At 37.8% G+C, this 20,365-nt stretch overlaps 2 protein-coding genes across 6 annotated transcripts in view; one reads left to right on the top strand and one right to left on the bottom strand.

The window, feature by feature from the left end:
* The window catches only part of LOC116262828 (polyadenylate-binding protein-interacting protein 3-like), a 28,511-nt gene extending 13,744 nt beyond the window's left edge, over nt 1–14,767 (top strand). For 3 of the 5 annotated variants that reach the window (XM_031642342.2, XM_031642341.2, XM_031642339.2), the window contains 6 exons: nt 12,086–12,133; nt 12,246–12,448; nt 12,585–12,728; nt 13,620–13,715; nt 13,838–13,900; nt 14,415–14,767. In XM_031642342.2, coding sequence (XP_031498202.1) covers nt 12,086–12,133; nt 12,246–12,448; nt 12,585–12,728; nt 13,620–13,715; nt 13,838–13,900; nt 14,415–14,444 — 584 coding nt within the window. In that variant the 3' untranslated portion in view covers nt 14,445–14,767. The remainder of the gene's footprint in view (nt 1–12,085; nt 12,134–12,245; nt 12,449–12,584; nt 12,729–13,619; nt 13,716–13,837; nt 13,901–14,414) is intronic. The other 2 variants (XM_031642344.2, XM_031642343.2) reach the window with 2 other exon arrangements.
* Nucleotides 14,768–15,664: 897 nt separating this feature from the next.
* Nucleotides 15,665–19,400, bottom strand: LOC116263178 (uncharacterized). The gene is made up of 5 exons (XM_031642803.2): nt 19,172–19,400; nt 18,947–19,020; nt 17,867–17,996; nt 16,489–16,797; nt 15,665–16,217 (listed from the first exon to the last, which is right to left on the bottom strand). Exons 1-5 carry the CDS (start codon nt 19,307–19,309, stop codon nt 15,945–15,947), a joined length of 924 nt encoding a protein of 307 aa, XP_031498663.1. The 5' UTR covers nt 19,310–19,400; the 3' UTR covers nt 15,665–15,944.
* Nucleotides 19,401–20,365: the final 965 nt, after the last annotated feature.

The raw sequence follows: 20,365 nt of genomic DNA, 5'->3' as shown, positions 1-20,365 counted from the left end.
GGGATCTGATCTATCTCTAAACCACACTGCATCGATCTCTACGAGTTAAAGACATGAGTGCGGGGAGTGAGTGCCGGCATGGCACATCCCAAAAAAATTGGGTGCAGTGAGGGTATATATATATATATATATATATATATATAAAATTTGAAGCTTATTTCTTATCTTAGTGTCCTTTTTTTTAAAATTTTTATTACTGTACATAAAGAAAGAAAGGGAGATAAAAAAAAAGAATAGAAAATATTTTGAACATGCAAACAAGAGGGTGTGGTTGGGGTGCGTGTTGGAGCAGCACCTATATCAGCACAAGCACTAGCTCCAGCATCGTGTCGAGATGGGTGCGACCCTTTTTTTGAAGATTTCATGTGACATAGGTTAAAGACTTCAACTTTTGATGAAGATGTGTTCTCAAATTGGCAGAAGATGAACAACAATGAGACGAGCCACTGTTGACCCGCTTTGAGTATGTATGTAGATTAGCTTCTCTTTGTTGAGACGAGCATACTATAGAATCCTTGGCCTCGATCTCACTATCTTACTCGCAATGCTGGCTGTGGGCCCGATGTCCAAGAGGAAGCACCCTGTATATTTGTAGCTTCTACTGGCTGCTCAGTGTCTGATGAGTTAGTGGCATCATGATGGGGATATAAATCAGCTACATTAAAGATGAGTGAAATGTGTCAATCCTCGGGGAGCTTTGGCCTTGATCTCACTATCTGCACACAATGCTGACTGTGGGCCCGATGTCCATGAGGAAGCACCCTGCATATTTGTAGCTTCTACTGGCTCAGTTTCTGATGAGTTAGTGGCATCATGATGGGGATATAAATCAGCTACATTAAAGATGAGTGAAATGTGTCAATCCTCGGGGAGCTTTAGGAGATAGACCTTTTTTTTTCTTTTTTTTCTTAAAAGCTGTAGGATTCGTTAAGGGCCATACTTACGAGGGCGCAACTTATGATAAGTGCCAACAAGGAAACGCTCTAGACGTAAGTATACCTAGACAAGCTCTCCTAAAGTAATCTATCGCCTACTTTGGTCAACATAGGGCTTGAAGGACCCATAGTTGTCTTGTAGTTTTTGTTCGACTTGCAGATATATACTACACATGTACACGACAACTTCTAAGGCTTGGGGTCTGCACCAACAGGAGGAAACACAAGAGTCTGGTCATCCACATGAGCATGTGAACATCCATAAACCATCTAGAAGGGAGACTTTCCAATGAAACGTTTACAGAACTGTTATAAACTTATAGGGAAACTCGTCGTAGGACAATATTAAATCCCAAGTGTTGACATGATCACCAACTAGACATAAAGTAGGTTCCCTTGGGTGCAGTTGACTACTACCATTTCACTGTCAGTCTAAAGGTGGTATGCACTTATGCACTGCTAAGCTGCAACTTGGACTTAGGCAATACCCACAATTATTTCTGAAAATGACTCATGAAGTGTGTTGCGATCAAAGGTGATGCTACGTGGTAGACCATCAAAACAGGTAATATCCATAAAGTAGTATGGCATGACTAACAAAACATCAGTGGTAGGCTTGTAGGGAGTGGAAACGGCCATTTTGAAAATCGATCGACAACAACCATGATGGAATTAAAACTACAGAGTCCCAGGAAGCCCTACAATGACATCCATGGAGACATGGTCGTAAGGCCTATCTGGGATAGGTAAGGGAGTGTACAGACCATTGTTCTGAAGCTGGGCCTTAGCTATCTGGTAGGCTTGACAATTGTTGACAAACTTGACTACATTTTTCTGCGTCTTGGTCCAGTAATATCGCTCCTCAAGCAGAGTCAGGGTTTTGTCTTATGTCACATGGGTACAAGTGCAGGTTTGGGTATGAGTGTGGGCCTAAGTCACATGGCTACGGGTGCAACAACTTTAGAAAATATGGGTACGGGGGCATGACAGAATATATATATATATATATATATATATATATATCATTTACCATTTCAGTCATGATTCATCAATTCAAGTTTGATCTCATCGAAATTGGATACATTGATATAACATTGAACAAAATAAACAAATGTGAAGTTCCAATTCATAATCCAGTTTGCAACAAATGTGTTATCATTGAACTAGTTCATCAATATCATCCAAATTAGGAGGAATTACTGGCTCCACAAAGTCCATATTAGAAGTATTCAAGTCATGTTCTTCATCAAAGTCAGGCTCCTTTGGATTTACATCCTCATACTTAGATGTTCTAGAGCTGCACTGCAATATGAGTTAACTTAATATTTAATTAGAAAACAAGTAAACAATTATTGAATATGATTTATGCATATCAAAGATTTAAATAAAAAGATATATGTAAGCATTATAACTTTGAGATATCGATTGCAGGTTGGAGTGAATATAAACTAGATCCTCTGCTTTTTTGCTGGTCAGTTTGTTTCTCTTGATGTTGTGAGTTTGAGCATATGTGCTCCAGTTGCTTTCACAACATGATGATGTGGCAGGCTAGTGAAATAATTTCAATGCAAAACATTGGAGATTTGGTGTCTCTAAAGTTCTGAATGATAAGTTACCCACCAGTTTAGAGGATCTTCATCCTCCCTTGCTATAAGAGCTACCAGTGAATCAAAGTTTCCATTCAAAAATTCCCAAACTCACTATTTACCATCTTCAACCTATGATGATTATTATACAGTCTTTCCAAGCATAGCAACCTGTGCTTTGATATTTCTGTATCTCGAAGGGACATGACCCTCCTTTCCAACATTTTTGTGAGTAATATTTGGGATTTAGAGTGTGCCATGCAATGCAAAAGAGTATTTATTTTGTTCCATCTTTTTACATGAACTTCATGCACAAGATTGAAGAAATTTGAGTCATCACGTGCTACATCATTTTTTCATGTTTATACTTTAAATTCTTTCAATCATGATATCCCACATTATCAACCTCTCTTATCATCTTTCATATAAGCTCTGTAACTTGAAGGAAATATGTGACTTTGTCCCACCATTTATAATTTTAAAAGCACTTTTTAATTGCTTGAGCCTTGTCATCATCACACTATGGTAAAATTTCCAATCATCGTCAGTTACCATCAACGTCCTTGCACTCTTAACTTGCTTCAATCTTTTCAACATCACAATAAAGAAGCGAAGCACGTCTCAACAACCTTTAACAACCTCAAATGAGAATGTTTATTAAATATAGACAGAGCATGATAATGACTTACAATAAAATTTCTGATACTTTTAACATCATGCTCAAGTACTTCAATCCAGTGTTGTACGATACGTACGATACGGGGCTGATACGTACGATACAATACATATTTTTTACAAAATACGATATGATACACGCCCGTATCGTACGATACGGGCTGATTTCAAAAAATGGGTGCTGGTATCCCCCTTTTCGAGGTTTTTTTTTTTATAAAAGCCCAGCCCTTCTTCATTTTTAACCTAGAGATTGTGCCACCGTGGAGGGAAATTATCGATTTCCATTGTTAAATCATCGATTTTCAAAATGAAATCATCGATTAAACCATCAATTTGTGCGTGGGTGGCTGATTCTCGTTTGGAGGAAAGAGGTTTTTTTAAATCGTAAGAAAAAAATGAAGAACATGGAGATGAGGATGAGAATGAATGTGATGAAGATTATGAATGAGAGTCGAGTGCTTTCATTTTTATATGTATTGACATTGAACATTTTCACAATTTCATTACCATCTTGTGATGTAATACATAACATCTAAAACTTGTTTTTTGATGTGGTATCTCATAAACTTATGGACCTTATGACTTAGAAAACTATGTGTTTTTTATGAAGAACATATTATTCTTGTTTTTTTACTGATTTTTTATGAATTTTTTGAATTTTTTCCTATTTTTTCTGATTTATTAAAAAAAACGATACGGCTATGATACGTTACGATATTTTATGATACAACGTATCTTAAAACCAGACCGATACGGCTTACGATATGCTTTTTACAACATTGCTTCAATCCATGAACATAGATTATATGCTTTTGAGTCTTCTTTTGAGGGGTTGCAGATACTCTTCAATGCAATATTTAAGCTAAGTACTACACAAGGTGTTTAGAAAATATGACTATATTTAGGGTTACTTGATAAATTCGTACATGCATGATTGCAAACTAACACATTATCAGTAATAATCTGCACTACATTATCTTCACCAACTTCTTTGATAGTTTGATTACTTCTATGAACAATGTTTTTAAATATTTTGTATATTTATATTTCTCAGATGCATCAACACACTTTAGAAAAATTGGACCATTAAGGGCCTGTTTGAATAGGTGGAATTGTATGTATATATGAAACTTTGGTTCAAATTTTCTAAGAAGTTCCACATAAAACAAACAGAACTTTAGTTCCAGGAGTATGGGGGGAAATATGGAAATTTAATACCTAGGTGGAACTTTAATGCTGGAGCATTTTCGGACCATTAGTCTCCATCTCCTTCCCCTTTCTTGCATCTCTTCTCAGTTTGAAGTGGTATTTTAGTTCCATCATAGACAAACATAGAACTAAAATACCTAGAACAAAAGTTCTAGTCCATCAACAAAATGGGACATATGGAAGGTGGTACAAAACTTCCATAATGATGTACTTGGTATTAAATACACAGCATTTTGATGCCTAGGTATTTAGTTCCACCTATTCAAACAAGCCCTAAGTGAATAAACTATAAAATTTATTAATGATCGTCTTTGTATATTTGTCTACCCATTAAAAATGATAGATACCCTATGTTCATTCCATGCAAATTTTTTCTTCTCTAACAAGTTCTCAACAATTGCTTTCTCATATGCAGGTAGTGTTCTTAGTTTTCTTTGAACTAGGAGGCACATAACCAACTATATTGCAATTAGCCATGATGTAACTACATATTTCTAATAAGGGCTTCTTGCTAAATTAAATGGAATTAAACTTGCATGAAAGAATCTAGTTATTCTTTTATTCATTTTTGTTCTACTCATATTTTTGAATGATCCTTCTATTGTTTTATTACTTTCCAAGCCCATTTTTCCCTTTTTCCACATCTCGTCACTTTGTGCAATAGTCAAAAGAATAGAAAATTCACTTGATTTTCCTGAATTTTTCTTCAATTCAACCGCTTCTTGTTCTTTTTTCAATTCTCTCATTGTCTGTTAACCTTTTGGCATGTTCTAATTCCTGGACTACAAATTTGTAGTAAATGTGCTTTACCATGTGTATATGAACCAATGAATCATCCACAATAGAAATTACATTCAAATTGCTATTGCCTCCGCCACCAGAAGCTTTTTCTCTTTTTGATACATGTCTTCATAGTGGTTGAGATTGATATGTGCTTTCAATTGTACCAATATTGACACTGCTACTAGAATTGCCAGCATAGAAGCACTTGAAATTGCCTTTCTCTTATCAGCCATTGTATGTAAAACATCCCCCTTTCGAATCCGGGCTGGTTGGGACCTAGGTCCCATCCCGACCCGAGAGGGTGTCGCGCATGGGCCTGACGCTGTGCGTTAGGGCACATGGACATTTGGTCCACCTCCCCTGATGATCCCTGTTGTGGGAGGCGGTGGCCAAGGCGCCATCGACATGCCCTAGTCAAGTTGCTTCAGGGATAGAGTCCTTCTCGGCAATGGTCGTCTGCCGTAGCCAAGGCGTGAGTGGTGGTTCCTACCACCCCTTATTGTGCTCCCAACTCAACTGGCAGAGGGGCTTGAAGTTGCTCCGAAGGTTTAGGGATGCTTTCCATGACCATTGTTGACAGTGGGCTGAGTTTGCGGTGGGTGGACAACAGAGAATGTGGCGGGAGATGGCCAAAATCGGCAGTCTCATTAGTGGAAACAATGACATGAATAATGATCGGCAAGAAAAAGGGATTGGGGTGCCTTGGTGACTGTCGATGGCAGAGTGGGTATTCAGCGACGTTGTCGATGAGAGTGGGGCCATTTGGTGGAGGTCATGTAAAATTCCTTAAAACCAACGACGGCTGGTGAACTTGGAAACCAAATGGCTGCCGCACCACTACGTCCTGCTCACATTCTTTACGTGAGATCTTTGTTCAAGTTCTTCCCCTTGCTATTTGAGGTCGGCTGGTGGTTTTTCCTTATTCTTCGATGCATTGAATCAGCCATCGACGTCGTCCAGTCTCTTGGTTAATGTTGCTAAGGTTCGATTCATCCGACTGAGGTTTTCTTAGCTCGATTTTTCCATTTGAACTAGCCTCTCTTCTATGCATGCCTGTTGTTCACGTGTTTTGTCCATTGACTTGATATGGCGAACACGAGGACTTCAAGCCTTTTTTCTGAATTTTCTGATTTCTTTTATTTTGATTTTTCAATAGCAGGATCTATGTCACATGGGTGCTGGTGCGTGTGCGGATGCGACAATTTTTCAAAAAATTTAGGTGTGGATGTGGACTGGGTCAAGTTGAGTTGGGGGTACCATTGGGATCTGATTGTGGTCTCGGTAGTTTAGGGATCGTGTATTTGGATATAGGCAAGTGTGCAACTTAGAGTTCATGGGTACACTGAGCTCAAACTGTTGTGTGTGGCTTCGGGGAGTGGATGAGGCTCGGGCCTGGGAGCCCAAGGAATGACTCAAAAGGCATCAAACAGTATATATATATGGTTTCCCAGGTCAGGTGGGCAGTTCTGGGTCCCGAAATGGGACCCGGGTCCCATCTGACCTAAGAGGGTGTCAGGTGGGGGCTTGGCTGTGCATAACGTTGATTTTGGCAAAAATTTAGGTGCTGGTGCAGCAGTTTTCAAAAAAAGATATTGGAGTTAGGAACATTGAGGTTTATCGCAAAATTGTCAATTAGTATAGATCAGGCATAGGTCATCTTGCCAGTTCTACAACTCTAAGAGAGTTGTAAGAAAACTACAATTGCTTCACTAGGCTTGAGAAGGTACATTAATTTTCTAATCAAGTTTATCTTCAAAGATAAAATGATCATACTTTAAATAATATAGGAGATTGGATAAGTCAACCTATAAGGAGATGAGGCAGATTCCTCATCCAATCCAACGGTTAATAAGTTATGGATTTTTTTTTATAAATTTTCAATTATTTATTATGTGTCCTTCAACTTCAATCAAGCTATTAGGTCTTGTAAATAGGTAGAAGCAATGTTGAAAAACGTGCATCGTAATGTGTATCAATCGGGCCATCCTATACAGTGAATCGTAACGTATTGTACACATAGCATAGCGTATCGTAAATTAATTTTTTAATTCATAAAATTTTAAAAAATAGAAAAAATAGAGAAAAAATTGGTAAAATCAGGAAAAACAAAGAAAGTTTCAAACCAAATGTGTTCTATATAAAAAACTTGTCACATCATTCATAGCCATAACATATTAACAACACATTTAGAAATAAGAAATAAGAAATAAGAAATTCATAATAACATGATAAGCGTCTATCACATGTTTAATGTTTAAACTTTAAAGGGTTTTTTTTATTACAATACAAGTTCAAAACATATAATATATCATTATTATCATCACTCAAGGTCCCATCGTCCCCATGGGGCCATGAGTAAACCTTCTTCTCCACCAGCGAGTTCTCCCTAAATCAATGATTTATCACATAAATGGGCAATTTTTGTAGAAAAACTAGAATAACTTACACCTCTCACAACTTTTAGACATGTTTAGAAAGAGGGAGTGACAAGTTCTTTTGTAAAAAAAAAAAAACGAAAATTCATTTGATCCCCGTATCGTACGATATAGGGGTATATCGGCTATATCATATGATACGGCTCCGATACGGAGTCCCATATCGCATGATACGGGTGATACGCCTACGATATGCAAGTGTATCGTGTATCGTATAGGTTCAAACCTATATGATACGTAGGAAATAGAGGCTCCTCATGAATGTTAGACCTGGCAGATGATGTGTTAAACCTTAGGAAAAAGATGTAGGATTCAAGTGGGCTCATAGGATTGAATATAAACTTGATGGAAGCATTGAAAGTACAAGACATGACTTGTGACAGGAGGTTTTACACAATAGTGTGGGCATGACTATGCTGAGACTTTTAGTCTCATAGTCAAGGTGAGAACGATTCACGTAATTACTTTGGCGGTTGATCATGGTTGGAAACTGAGTCAATTAAATGTGAAAAATTCCTTCGTACATGGAGACATGAAAGAAGAAGTGTACATGGAGCAACATCATGGATATGCTTCGGAGGACCTCAACACATGGGCTTTGCAAAATTAAGAGTCTCTCTATGGACTGAAGCAAACATCTTATTCTTGGTTTGAGTGTTATCTCAAAATTAAGTTGTGGTTTCCCAAGTGATTTTTGTTTTGATCTTCAAAGAGTGGAATATAACTACATTATGGGAAAGTTCAGACATCATATACGATGGAAAACTTATTCATGCAAACTTCTAAATGAAAGATTGTGAAAAATTGAAATACTTGTTTGGGGTTGAAATAGACTGACAAGGAGACACTTTGACTCTTAAGTACGTACACTTTTGATCTATTGATCAGGGCAGAAGTGACAAATTATAAATCTATAAATACCCCTAATGCATTACATTAAAGGTTAAACATGTAAAGATGGCGACCTGAATGATGACTCAGACCAGACAATATGGAATTGCTGGAAACTTCAGTATCATTTGCCAGGCCAGACATTGTTTATTTTGTTGATCAAGTGTCCTAATTTATAAATGTGCCAAGGACAAGCCATGTTAATGTTATGAACAGAATTTGAGATAATAAAAAAGGGCCATGGACTTGTGTATTGGAAAATGTGGTCTGCTAACATATGTAGACTGCACAGGAGATGTAGATGGGAGGAGATTTGACTTATGGTTATTGCACATGCGCTGGGCATAGCCTCGTATGATGGAATAGTTAAAAACAAAAAGGCTATGACAAGATGAAGTACAAAAAATGAACTTAGGTCCTTCACAACAGGAATTGCTATAGGCGATTTGGGAAAAGTTTCCTGACCTTAGAGTTGTGTGACAATCAGAGCATTTTTGACACTACATTCAATCCTATGCATCACAGACTGATTCACAGTCACATGAAACACCTTGAGATAGATCAAACACTTTGACGAAAGGTTGAATACAAAGATTGAGCCATGCCTCATTTGGCAAGAAAGACAAGTTGTCTGTACTTGGTGACCATGTATGACTTGAGTGAGGGTGATAAGATGTGATTATGTAAAATACGTTTGGATTTGGATAAGTTTTATCTAGATACAAACACAAGTATACTTATAATACAGTTAGTTGTTTGATATTTCATAGACGTTTATGTTCATATAAAAAAAGATATATACTATATAATAGAAAATTATGGTTGAGGAGTTTAGAGCTGCTGCTCCATTCCCCCTCCCCATTTTTTGTGTATTCTCTCTTTTTCTCTATTTTCTGCGAGTCTGTACTTGCAGTGGCCTATGCAAGGTCAGGTACTGAAAGTCTTTCTGCATTGAACGTGTATATTGACAGAATTCTGGTGGGAGCCACAGGTTGTTTTTCACCACAGTTAGATTATGCAATCTTATATTAAGAACAATGAAAATACACTAATGATTAAAACATAATAACACAATCAGAAAATTACAACATATGCCATTAATAAGTGATGGATTAAAACAAACTCAATTTGGATGTGGGTCGGATCCAAAACACGTCTATTTTAACACCCTCCCTCAAGCTATGCCACATGGGTGCTTCTAAATGGCTGCAGCACACGTGTCGACGCGGGTGCTGTTGCTTTTCTGACATAGCACATCCGGTTCAGTCATCAGTCGAACCGGGTCAAAACTGACCATTTCAAAATGCGCACATAACTAAACCATCTATAATGCAAAAAGTTTATATATAATTATAGATAAAGAAGACTGCTAAACAATTAAATAATTATGTAACAAATGATTTATATACATATATACATACACATATATATAATACATCGCCTCATCCACACTTAAAATTTTTTGAAAATTGCTGTATCCGCACCCGCACCCGCACCCTGCGCTTATGTGACATAGCCCTCAAGTTGTACATGGTCTTTGGTTTGACCATGTACAACTTGCTCTTCAATAACTAGAATTGGCACCCGGTCAGACCTTTTGTGAATAAATCTGATGCTTAATCTTCTGTCTTCACATGGCAAGGTTCTATCTCTTTTAATTCAACCTTCTAACGAACAAAATGTTGATCAATTTCAATGTGTTTTGTTCTGTTGTGTTGAATAGGGTTAAAGGCCATATTTATCGAACTTTGGCTGTCTAACGTCTCCGTAGAAAATAACAACAAGGGTAATAAGACACATAGAGGGAGATGTATGGCCCACAAACAGAAATAAGACGGAAAGAAGGAGCTTTGAAGACAAGCAGAAGTAGTGTCCAACGAGAAAAAAAAGAAACAGAGTATTGAAAGAGAATCTGGGCGAACAGAAATGAAACAAAGTAGATGAACATATTCAATTTCTTCAAATTGAAAGAGGCAAAGTAGATCTTTTGATCATTCCTGATAGGCATCCCCTCCTGCTCCTAATCTGAATATTAAGAGCAATGGAAATACACTAATGGCTAAAGCATAATAACACAATCAGAAAATCACAACATATGCCATTAATAAGTGACAGATTAAAACACACACGTTTTGGATCTGGGTCTGATAAAAGGAAATGTCTATTTTAACATATATTTGATTTTGTGTTTGCATGCACGCGTGTGTGTGTGTGTGTGTGTATATGTATATATATATGGTTTGTATCTATATATATATTGATACATACATATGCTTTGTATTCTTGGTTGTGTTTCCTTTTTCTAATTGATTTTGATTTAGTTCACCAACCACAACTGATTATCCACAGCTAGTCCTGATTACTCTTTAAGGGCCTTGATAAACATGTACTCAGTTCCAATTTTGACAACTTAAATGTAATTCAATTTGGTATCAACTATGACAACTCAATTAAAAATTTACTGAATGTGTATGGCTATCATACTTTTTCCAAATCTTAAATATAGGACTTCGTTGTTAAACCCAGGCCACTAGTCTATGGCACATAGTCAGGTAGGCCACCATGTCAGAAGGAGTAGCACCCGTGTCGATGTGATGCAGGAGTGGGAACGGACATGGGTGTGGCTCCGACTTGTACCCCAACGACACCCTATCCTATTCCCTTTCAAAATTTTCCCCCCCTTTTCTTTTCTTCTCTCTCCCTCTTTTTCTTTATTTATAATAATAAAGTAAAAAAAAAGATAGATTAAGCTAAGAAACAACTATACATACACACTCTTGCTGCACCGGTACGGATGTGCCGCACCGGCACCCTGCACCCATGGACTAGTTGACTAAGTTGTGACCTGTATTTACAAATTAATAAACCCTATGCACACACATAGACACATATATGTGGATTATGTGAGTCGATTATGATTCATCTATTCTATTCGATTTATGGCTTCATAAGGTGCTAAGTGTAAAGTTACTTTTTTCAAAAGGTAGACGATGTCTTGTATTTTAATTATGAAAATGTAACTTCACGTATGATGCCTTGTGAAGAATCAATGAAGTTGATTGGACAACTCATATATCAATTCACGTAGTCCTCATGCCTAGTTCCGACATAGGGTCATGGAATATGTGGACCAGATAAATATGCTGGCTACGTAGACTAATTTATGAGCCATATGATGTTGTTGATTAATGTTTCACAAGATATGTTTTTTCTCCAAATTGCAAGGTCTCCACCTTTTTGAAAAATTAACCTTTTTGATTAACGTTTTACAAGTCAATGCAACCAAAGTTTATGTTCTAAAATTAAAGTAGAAGGCGTTCTCCACCTTTTTGAAAAGTTAACCCTAGACTTGACGTTTTGCAGACTTGACGTTTTGCAAACCACCAATCAAGTTGATCCCATAATCCAGTCCCTATGTTACTCACTTTATATATAGATATATATAGACATCAGCAAAGATAAGATGAACTATTTACTTGTCCTGGCCTTTTTAAATGCTTATATATTGCCAAGTCTGTGAAGATGAGTGGTTCAATGTTAGCTGAAAGTATGTTATTTTACATATGATCAGGTGAGTTAGAGTTACAGACTTTGCAAAATACAAAAAAGCCGAACTCTGGTAAGCTTTCATTTAGCACGAATTGCTGCTTCACACGTTCCACTTTCTTCCTCACATATGCTAACATGGTTTAGTGATAGTTATGATTTCTCATACTATTTTGAAATTTCAGATCGCATTTCAGATTCTGCAGCAACTGGAAAGGTGAACCTGTTTGTTCAAGCTGGAAATGATCAGGCTAAACCTGGCTGTTCAACAGCATCCACTTCTGATTCTCTGGCATCCGCCTCTCTTTCAAGTGGTCCTACGCTGTCTCCAAGCTCATCAGTGGGATCTTTAGCTTCAGAAAAATCGACATTGAACCCTCATGCTAAAGTAATGGATATTTTTTTTCTTTTACTCTGTTGTCGTTTGCAGTTGTTCTTTCTTTATCTCTTGGACATGTTGAGACCCTTTGCTTAACCTACCACTAGGAACCTCATATTTGCTTATTCTTGTGTCCTTTGTACAGGAATTTAAGCTGAATCCAAACGCAAAGAGCTTCACCCCATCTCTCACTCCCTTGAGACCTCAAGCTCCATTTGAAAGCTCTTTTTACTTGTCTGCTAATGTATCTACTGTTCCACATGTCCATGGTGCATCAATGGGCCTAGGGGTAATCTTTTGATTTGTTTATTTTTTTTTCTGTGTCTATGCATCTACCTCCTGTTTTTTGTTCTGCTTTTTTTTATTGTAATGAACAAAATTTCAGGTTGACTTGTTATTTCGTGTCATTTTGAATACAAGGCCTTTTTCAATTGACTTTAGGGACAACTACCCCCATGTGTGTAAACTGCAAAACCTTTCACTACCTCTACTGGAAAAGTTTCCCAGTGCTTGTGCCTTGTGGCAAAGGAGCACACAACCGGGTACCAAAATCTCAACATCCTTCAACTGAGTATGTCTTAACCCACCCTATCTCACAGGTGCTTAGAGCCCTTGGAGGCCATATTCGTTTTATGATAACGTAAAAGACTGAAATGTAGCTTTGGTGCCTAGCCGTTTACTCATTTTGTTACACTTTTATCCTATGCTTTGTATGTTTTGAGAACCTTCTTCAGTTACTTTTGGCTCTTGTCAGCCTTCTGTTTTTGCCTTTTTTCCTTATACTCTCTATACCTACCATAATTATCATATGTCTTTGAAAGTCTTTTATTAAAGAGGACTATGGCTTGTTAATATCTGCCTTCTAAAATCCTGATACTTATGGGGCTAAGTTGGTGTAGCTCTCACATTAACATAAATCTATTCAAGATCTGTCTTTTCTTTTTCTAATTTTTTAAAGTATGATGATGTCATTACTTGCCATTGACAAAGTGACATGAAAATAAATGTGATTGGCACAAAAATCAACTAATTGTGGAAGTTTGGTGGTTCCAGAATGTCAGAAAAGAAGGGATTTATGAATCCCTTACATTATATATGTATTTTTTATGCTTTTATCTATTTTATCTATATTTGTGGTTTTCATATTCCAGATAAGCTGTACGATTATCATGTTTTACAGGTCACTCCCTCCTTTGGTGGACATCAGCCTCTTGTATATAATCCACAGGCTGCATCTATGCCAGCTCCTCAAGGTTATTATACAAATGGACCTATGGTATGTGATCAATTCTGATACTGCTACTGTATTTCTTTTAAGCTTAAGCTGTTTCCAAATTATAAACATGCCTCTCATGCTATTAGTTTTTAATTCTAAGTTTTTTGTTTCTCTTATGTCAGTATGGGCAGCAGATGTTTATGGGTCAACCTAGGCAATTTTTGTATATGCCCGCTTATTCTCCTGTAAGTCATATTTCTTGATATGTTATTCCTTTTATTTATTGCTCACCATGGCATTTGTGGAAATTATTTATTTGTAGTCTATGTTTCTCACAGGTTTCTCATCTTCCCAAACACATTGCCATTTTCTTTAGTTCCTTTGGTTCTATTTTGCATGAAAAAATGATACGATGTTAATTATGTTTTGGTCTATAAAAATATGTTATATATGTGAATACATTTTTGGTAAAATCTGTATGGGGGATCTCTTTGATATACTACATCCTTGATGAACGAGGGAAGTAATTGGATCGTCCGTAATATCTCTGTGCCACTAAGCGTTCATTGATCCACTGGATGCTATCCAACACTGGCATATGTTGTCTTGCATTTTGACTTGAGTCCAGAATCTTATCCGTGGATTGGTTAAGCAGTTGCATGCCATCTGCATCCATAACCTTCTTATTAATCAATTTTAATTTTGGTCAATTTAGATTTTGTCTAATTTTTATGTTATTGTGTTTGGCGCTACTGGCAGGAATTGCAGTTCAAAGGAAGGGAATATTAATTCACAACTCAATGCGCATGGTCCTGCAATGGTGCATGTACATACTGGATTATTTGATGGGTCATAGAGTTTGCCAAGTAAGGCGAGCCATGTGAATAAAGATTATAAGCTTGGCAAGAGCTAACGGCGATTACTGGGACCATGCCATTCTAAATGTGGGGGGAGTGTTGGTTACTGATGGTTTACTTTGCTTGCAATGTATTTGTAAAATTTATCTGGCATGTTATGCTAAACCACTATCGCCCTCACAGGCTGAAGAGTTTTTCTTGCTTGGGCTACACGTTGATTTTTGGCTTACATAAACTTTGCATCCGTTTGCTCTATCTTTGGTGACCAGATACCGTTGATATTTGCTTTGCCACACCATGCCATATTTGTAGATTTTGCTATCCTGGTGTTTTTCCACATTCAGGCCGATCGACCACCGGAGTTGGTGTAAAATTAAATACACCAACGGCCATGCTGACCTTGGAACGTCTTTGCTCTCTTATTGGTCACTGTGGCCGAAAATGGAGCTTGCAAGGCGGAGGTAATGATTATTACCAAAGGTCATCAATGATGGCCTACTGATGTCGAAGATGTCAAAGGACCGAAAGACGGGAGGGTGCATTGTTGGAAGCGTTTAGATGTATGCCAAGTCGAATCTAGCCATATCGTATTGTCGAAAAGAAGGGGTTTTCCTATGGTTTTTCTATTTGATTGTGGACACAAACGTTATATAAGAATATAAAATGACTTGCACAGCCTTGTGAAGACGGCTATACCGTATCTTTCTTACGTAACGTTCATCGACTGCATGACCTCAATATGTGGCTAACGTTTTCAGAGTAGAATTGAACCAGGTTTCAGGATAGAAGCAGAAGGTCAAGGAGAATGATTTAGCAGCTAATTTTAATCAAAATTTAGATAGAAATAGGTTTGAAGTATAATTACTGAGTTGGGGGAGACCCGAGCATCAATTAAGCACTAGTCAGTGTCATAGTATCGCTGGTACGCACGTTTTCCTTCATCATGCTCCAATCAGAATGAAGTCTTCGATGAGTTAAAGACTCCGTTCGAACTCCAATACACGTATTTATTAAAAACCTAAATATATCTTGAAAATGAAGAGGCTTTGGCTTCCATTAATAATGGTCACTGTCAGGCTTTATTAGGTCTTCTCGATACCTCCCACTTACAACTCCGTGCCTGGCAAAAGAATAACAATGCCGTCACGATGGTTCTCCACAGAATAAGCATATTCTTTCCAATTAAGTTATCCATGAAGGCGATGCCAGTTCATAAACAGTTAGAGTAGTCCGCAGTTTTACAGACGACCGTCAGAGGTAATCTAACTAGAAAAGGACCAATATCTGCGCAAGCATGAATCTAAAGCTAGAGTGTGTAGAAGCCACACACACACAACCTGTCCAGAACATCAAAAGCTAGAGCGTGTAGAAGCCAGTCGATCTATATGTGATCTTGCATCAAACTATTGACGTGGATAGCTGATTTACCAACTCAAACCAAGGCAATGCTGCTCTCACCACCTGGGGGCTTGCGGACACCACCGAAGTGCTCTCTGGAAGCTGCTTTTCCATCGGCAAATATATCATTTCCACTCATTTCCCTCAGTTTAGCTGAACTAAGTGGCTTCTCAGCAGATGGAGGGGCGTCTTCCCCTTTGAAAATGTTATTTCCTGTCAACTCTGCTGCTTTCTGATTGTGAATTTTTTTAGTCGTCTTCACTACATTCTCTTCAGTAAACATAAAATTGGTGTGACCTCCTGCAGGCTGAAAGAGTCCACGAATAAGTTTCATTCTCGGTTTCATTGCCCTTCAGTCACATGTTACTGTTTCAAACAAAATAATGCACAATATTGGAAATTATGGAAGCTGCACGTAGCTGCGCAAAAAGAAGGTGTTAGACTTCCGTGTGCTATGATGCCATCTTTGGGATCAATATTTATACCTTTAACATTGGCTAATCAAGCATTTAAATGAGTAGCACGATTTTCACAAAATGGTTAACCACAATAATGGCACAATCAACAAAAACACTCACATTTGATACTTTAACAGAAGTTCGGAGATGTCTTGGAGCTGGTTCAGGGATGTCATTGGTTTCCTTCAGACCTAGAGAACGTGCAGCCAATGGTCTGGGTGGGATCTGTGAGGGCGGTCCAAAAATGTCATGTCCACTCAATTCTCGTGTTTTCGCATCAGACAGTTGCTTCTTCTTAGCATCGGACTCGGTCTCTAAAGTCCCGCTAAGTTCCCTTTGCTTTGCCACCTCAGTAAGAGATGTTGGCTTCTTGGGAGACACACTTCCATCAGCACTAAATGAGATCTGGCTGATTGAGTTGACAGCTTGCTGAAAAATGCATACACTGTTTTGCATTAGTAAAATAAAGATAAATACTTCTACTGATTTTCAGGCTACACTAAGGGTCTCTTCATGTTTGAAATATTGACATTCAAAATTGGTTAAAAAGTAACTGCAAAGGTCATCCCAAGTTCAATAACACAAAAATGAAACAATGAAACAATCAACAATAATACAACAATAACAATAATGATATAATAGTAACAACCAAATAACAACAACAACAACAATAATGATATAATAGTAACAACCAAATAATAACAACAACAATAATAATAATAGGAACCATTAAATTGTTCTTTATGAAAATAATAATGGCTAAGATACTCTTACTATAACATGGTGAGCGATGACTCAAATGAGGGGACATAGAAACAATCAAGCATGGCAAAAGGGATGTTGTGACCACAAAAGCATGCAGTACAGACTATGAATCTCCCCTGTGCAATTTACAAGAAAGATACAAGATGTATCTATTTTCTTCATTGTACTTGTCAGAATTATCATGATTGAGAACTTGTGTATCTTACCAAAGTGGACCAAAAGGACAGCAACTTTTCTAAAGATGTAATTTCACCGAACGGGGAAATCTAAGCAGGTCTCTAACTCAGGCCTTAATCTCTCTACCGGAACCCAATTACCTGTATGACTATGTTTTACCTATATGACCAAGTCGCAACCCAGACAGAAAATTTTTTTTTCTTTCCCTATGAATATTTGAGGGACAAGGTCACACGTGGGACAAGATTGCGCTGAAGCACATCTCATACAAAAATGTGAAAAATTCAAGTTAATTAGCATAATGTATAGATAGATATCCCTTGCTACGAGAAGTGCAATCTTGGTGCTAATGGATATGTTAGACAAAACATAAGGGGTCAAAGGGAGACAAAGGCATTAATAAAAAAAAAGAAAAACTCTGATAAGGAAAGCAGGACCAATATTTATTTCCAGGAAAGCAGATGTTGCGTGTAAGATCCACACAAACACACCAGGTAAATAAACAACAAAAAGAAATTTCCACTGCAGGCAGCATAATACCGAAACAATCATGTACCTGATAGAGTCGTAAACCTGTTTTATTACTAGAATTTACAGAATTGTTTCCTGATTCTGGCAGATCCTTTTCAGCAGAAAAGATTCCACTTCCAGTCATCTCCTTCAGTTTTGAACCTGAACATGGTTTCCTGAGCAGACCATGAAAAGAAGCGAAAGGGTAAATGGTGAACTTACCGCATGCTCAACAACAACAGTTCACCAATTAACTTTGACTTAAGTTAAACCACTCATCTAGTGTCAACCAGCTTCCTAATAGTATTTCACAAAGTAAGGTCGCAGTATGCAATAAAGTTACAAAATATCTACATGAATTTTTCACAAAATACCACAAAGTAAGCTCGAAAGTGAAATTACCGCATGTCTTAAAGTGGATTGGTCTGCCATAAACCTGGTTAAAAACATCTGAACTAGGAAAGAATCCAAAATTCAAATACTACTTCCATCGGCATAGGCAACCTATGGAATAGTTCAACCTGCTAAGGAAGTGTCCCAAGTTGGTTACCACTCAGTCAACTGCAAGCTGAACGCCACTTATTGAGCTTTCGAATAAGCATGCAAAACGCTAACTATCTACCATATATAAAGCACCACCAGAAGCACTGTTGCTTCCAAGCAAAAGTTTGGGAAGCGGCATAGCCTGGCGCATGTCTAGGCTGGTCGACCAACTCAAAAAAGAAAAAAAAAAAGGTAAGCTTAGAAAACATGAACAAATTTGTTATTTCCAGATTACAGAATATCAGCGTCATACAAAATGCTTCTTCGCATGAGCGATGTCCCTTGAAAAAGGAAAGAAACAGAAACAGGAAAAGGCCAAAATAGAAGCTGCATTTATGAAACATGAGGAAGGCTAAGGAAAAGGCGTAGTTTCAATCATGAAGAGAACATTGATCTACAAAAGTCCGAGAACTTTTTTTTTACCAAAAAGTGGAAAAATAGCAACTCAAGCAGCTCACAATGCAGCAAAGCTTCTTTGACGCAAATCGGGGAAACAATCGAAACAGAAACCTTTTCTACAAAAACTTGTCAAGAAATAACAAGAAGAACACGCCGTCAGCTCAAAGAGATACCCAGATCCAACCTGTTTAACAAGCTTTCAGCCTCTTCGGGAGTCACCTGCCCGCCAAATATCACCTTAGCGACTCCTCCCGATGGCTATATCACAAAAAAGAAACAACAAAAGGTAAATAAAAGATCAGAAACTCCAAGAAATGGACTACCCGTAAACCCTAGCTGATTCATTCGCTCGGATGATGGACGGTAAAAAAAAGAAAAAAAGAAAAAAAAAAAGGAATGGAGGAAGGACCATGTGGGGACGGGAAGCGGAACGGGAGCCAGCCGGAGTCGAGCCGTCGCCGGCCGGATCCGGCAACGGCGTCTCGGACCATGTGAGGAGATCGGCGGTAGAGGTGTAAGACTTCCTCACTGGGGTGCTCCTCTCCATCGTCTCCCCCACACACACAATCTTTCTATTAGCTCGTCCTTTTCTCTTTCCGCTGTTTCGTCCCTCGACCTTTTTGGCTTTCTTGCCAGTGCCTTCTTTTGTACCTTCGCTTTTTAATATTTCCTCCTCGCCAAGAATTTGTCCAGTTGATATTTGACGTTAGGCCTTTGACATTGTGTTTAATGTCCCATAGCACCTTTAAAATGATTTTAAAAAGTATTTTGCTTTTTAAGAAACGAAAACGAAACTTGAATCGGGACCATGTCAGCATTCGTATCGGTCATCTTCCACCAAAGAGTGTGGGCAACTTTTTATTACCTTTTTTTATTTCACGTTAAAGCAATTTAACAAGTATGGCTTAAACCAACTCATGATGATGCAAAAGTTTGTCCTAAAGAAACAAAGGCTCTTTAATTTCAATGCCAAAAAAAAAAATCTATCTGCGAGTGAACATCTGCTTATTGTTTTTGAAATATATCTCAAAATGTCACCCCTTCCAAAATAAAAGAAAAGAAGAATTAAAAAAAGAAAGGAAAGTGAGATCTTCTCAAAAGAAGAAAAGAAAAATAGAGTAAGTAGAGAAAATTCCGCAGGTGGGTGCGCGCACTTAGAAAAAATGAGTCTCCCTTCGGAAATATAAGCAAAGGCAACCCAGCAAGAAACGAAGAAAAAGCTGATCACGCGTACAATTAATTACATCTCTCTCCACCAATTCTATTTCACGCTTGGCTCCAGTTGTTTTCTCGTGTTTTCCAGATCCGGACTTCCTTGACGTCACTTACTAAAGTAATCTTCAGTTTTGCAGCTTTTGCTCGTTCGCCGGTTACGCTGTTTTTGCTGATTTTAATTTTCAAAATTCAAACGGATCCGCTGCCACGGCCGGAGGGGAGTTAAACTACCACCAACGGTCACTATCTGAACGGGCTTCGATTCTCTCCTCTTTAGCCACATAAGTTTGAAGTTGCAACTTTCGGCTTCCAATTTCTCGTTACATTATATTTTCAACATTTAATAAGCTTGAGATGACAGAAAAAAATTAACGTTTTCATTGGAAAA

The sequence above is a fragment of the Nymphaea colorata genome, chromosome 10 (assembly GCF_008831285.2).
Source record: "Nymphaea colorata isolate Beijing-Zhang1983 chromosome 10, ASM883128v2, whole genome shotgun sequence".
NCBI lineage: Eukaryota > Viridiplantae > Streptophyta > Magnoliopsida > Nymphaeales > Nymphaeaceae > Nymphaea > Nymphaea colorata.
The sequence above is the reverse complement of the archived record's forward strand: the minus strand, read 5'-3'. Positions and strand labels throughout refer to the sequence as shown.

Bases quoted from the DNA above. Each gene is read 5' to 3' on its own strand.
- LOC116263178 (XM_031642803.2), bottom strand. From the start codon at position 19,309: ATGGAGAGGAGCACCCCAGTGAGGAAGTCTTACACCTCTACCGCCGAT. The intron at 17,997-18,946 runs GTTGGATCTGGG...TGGTCTGCTCAG, and splicing joins GCTGAAAGCTTGTTAAACAG to GAAACCATGTTCAGGTTCAA. The intron at 16,218-16,488 runs GTGAGTGTTTTT...GGACTCTTTCAG, and splicing joins CTTCTGTTAAAGTATCAAAT to CCTGCAGGAGGTCACACCAA.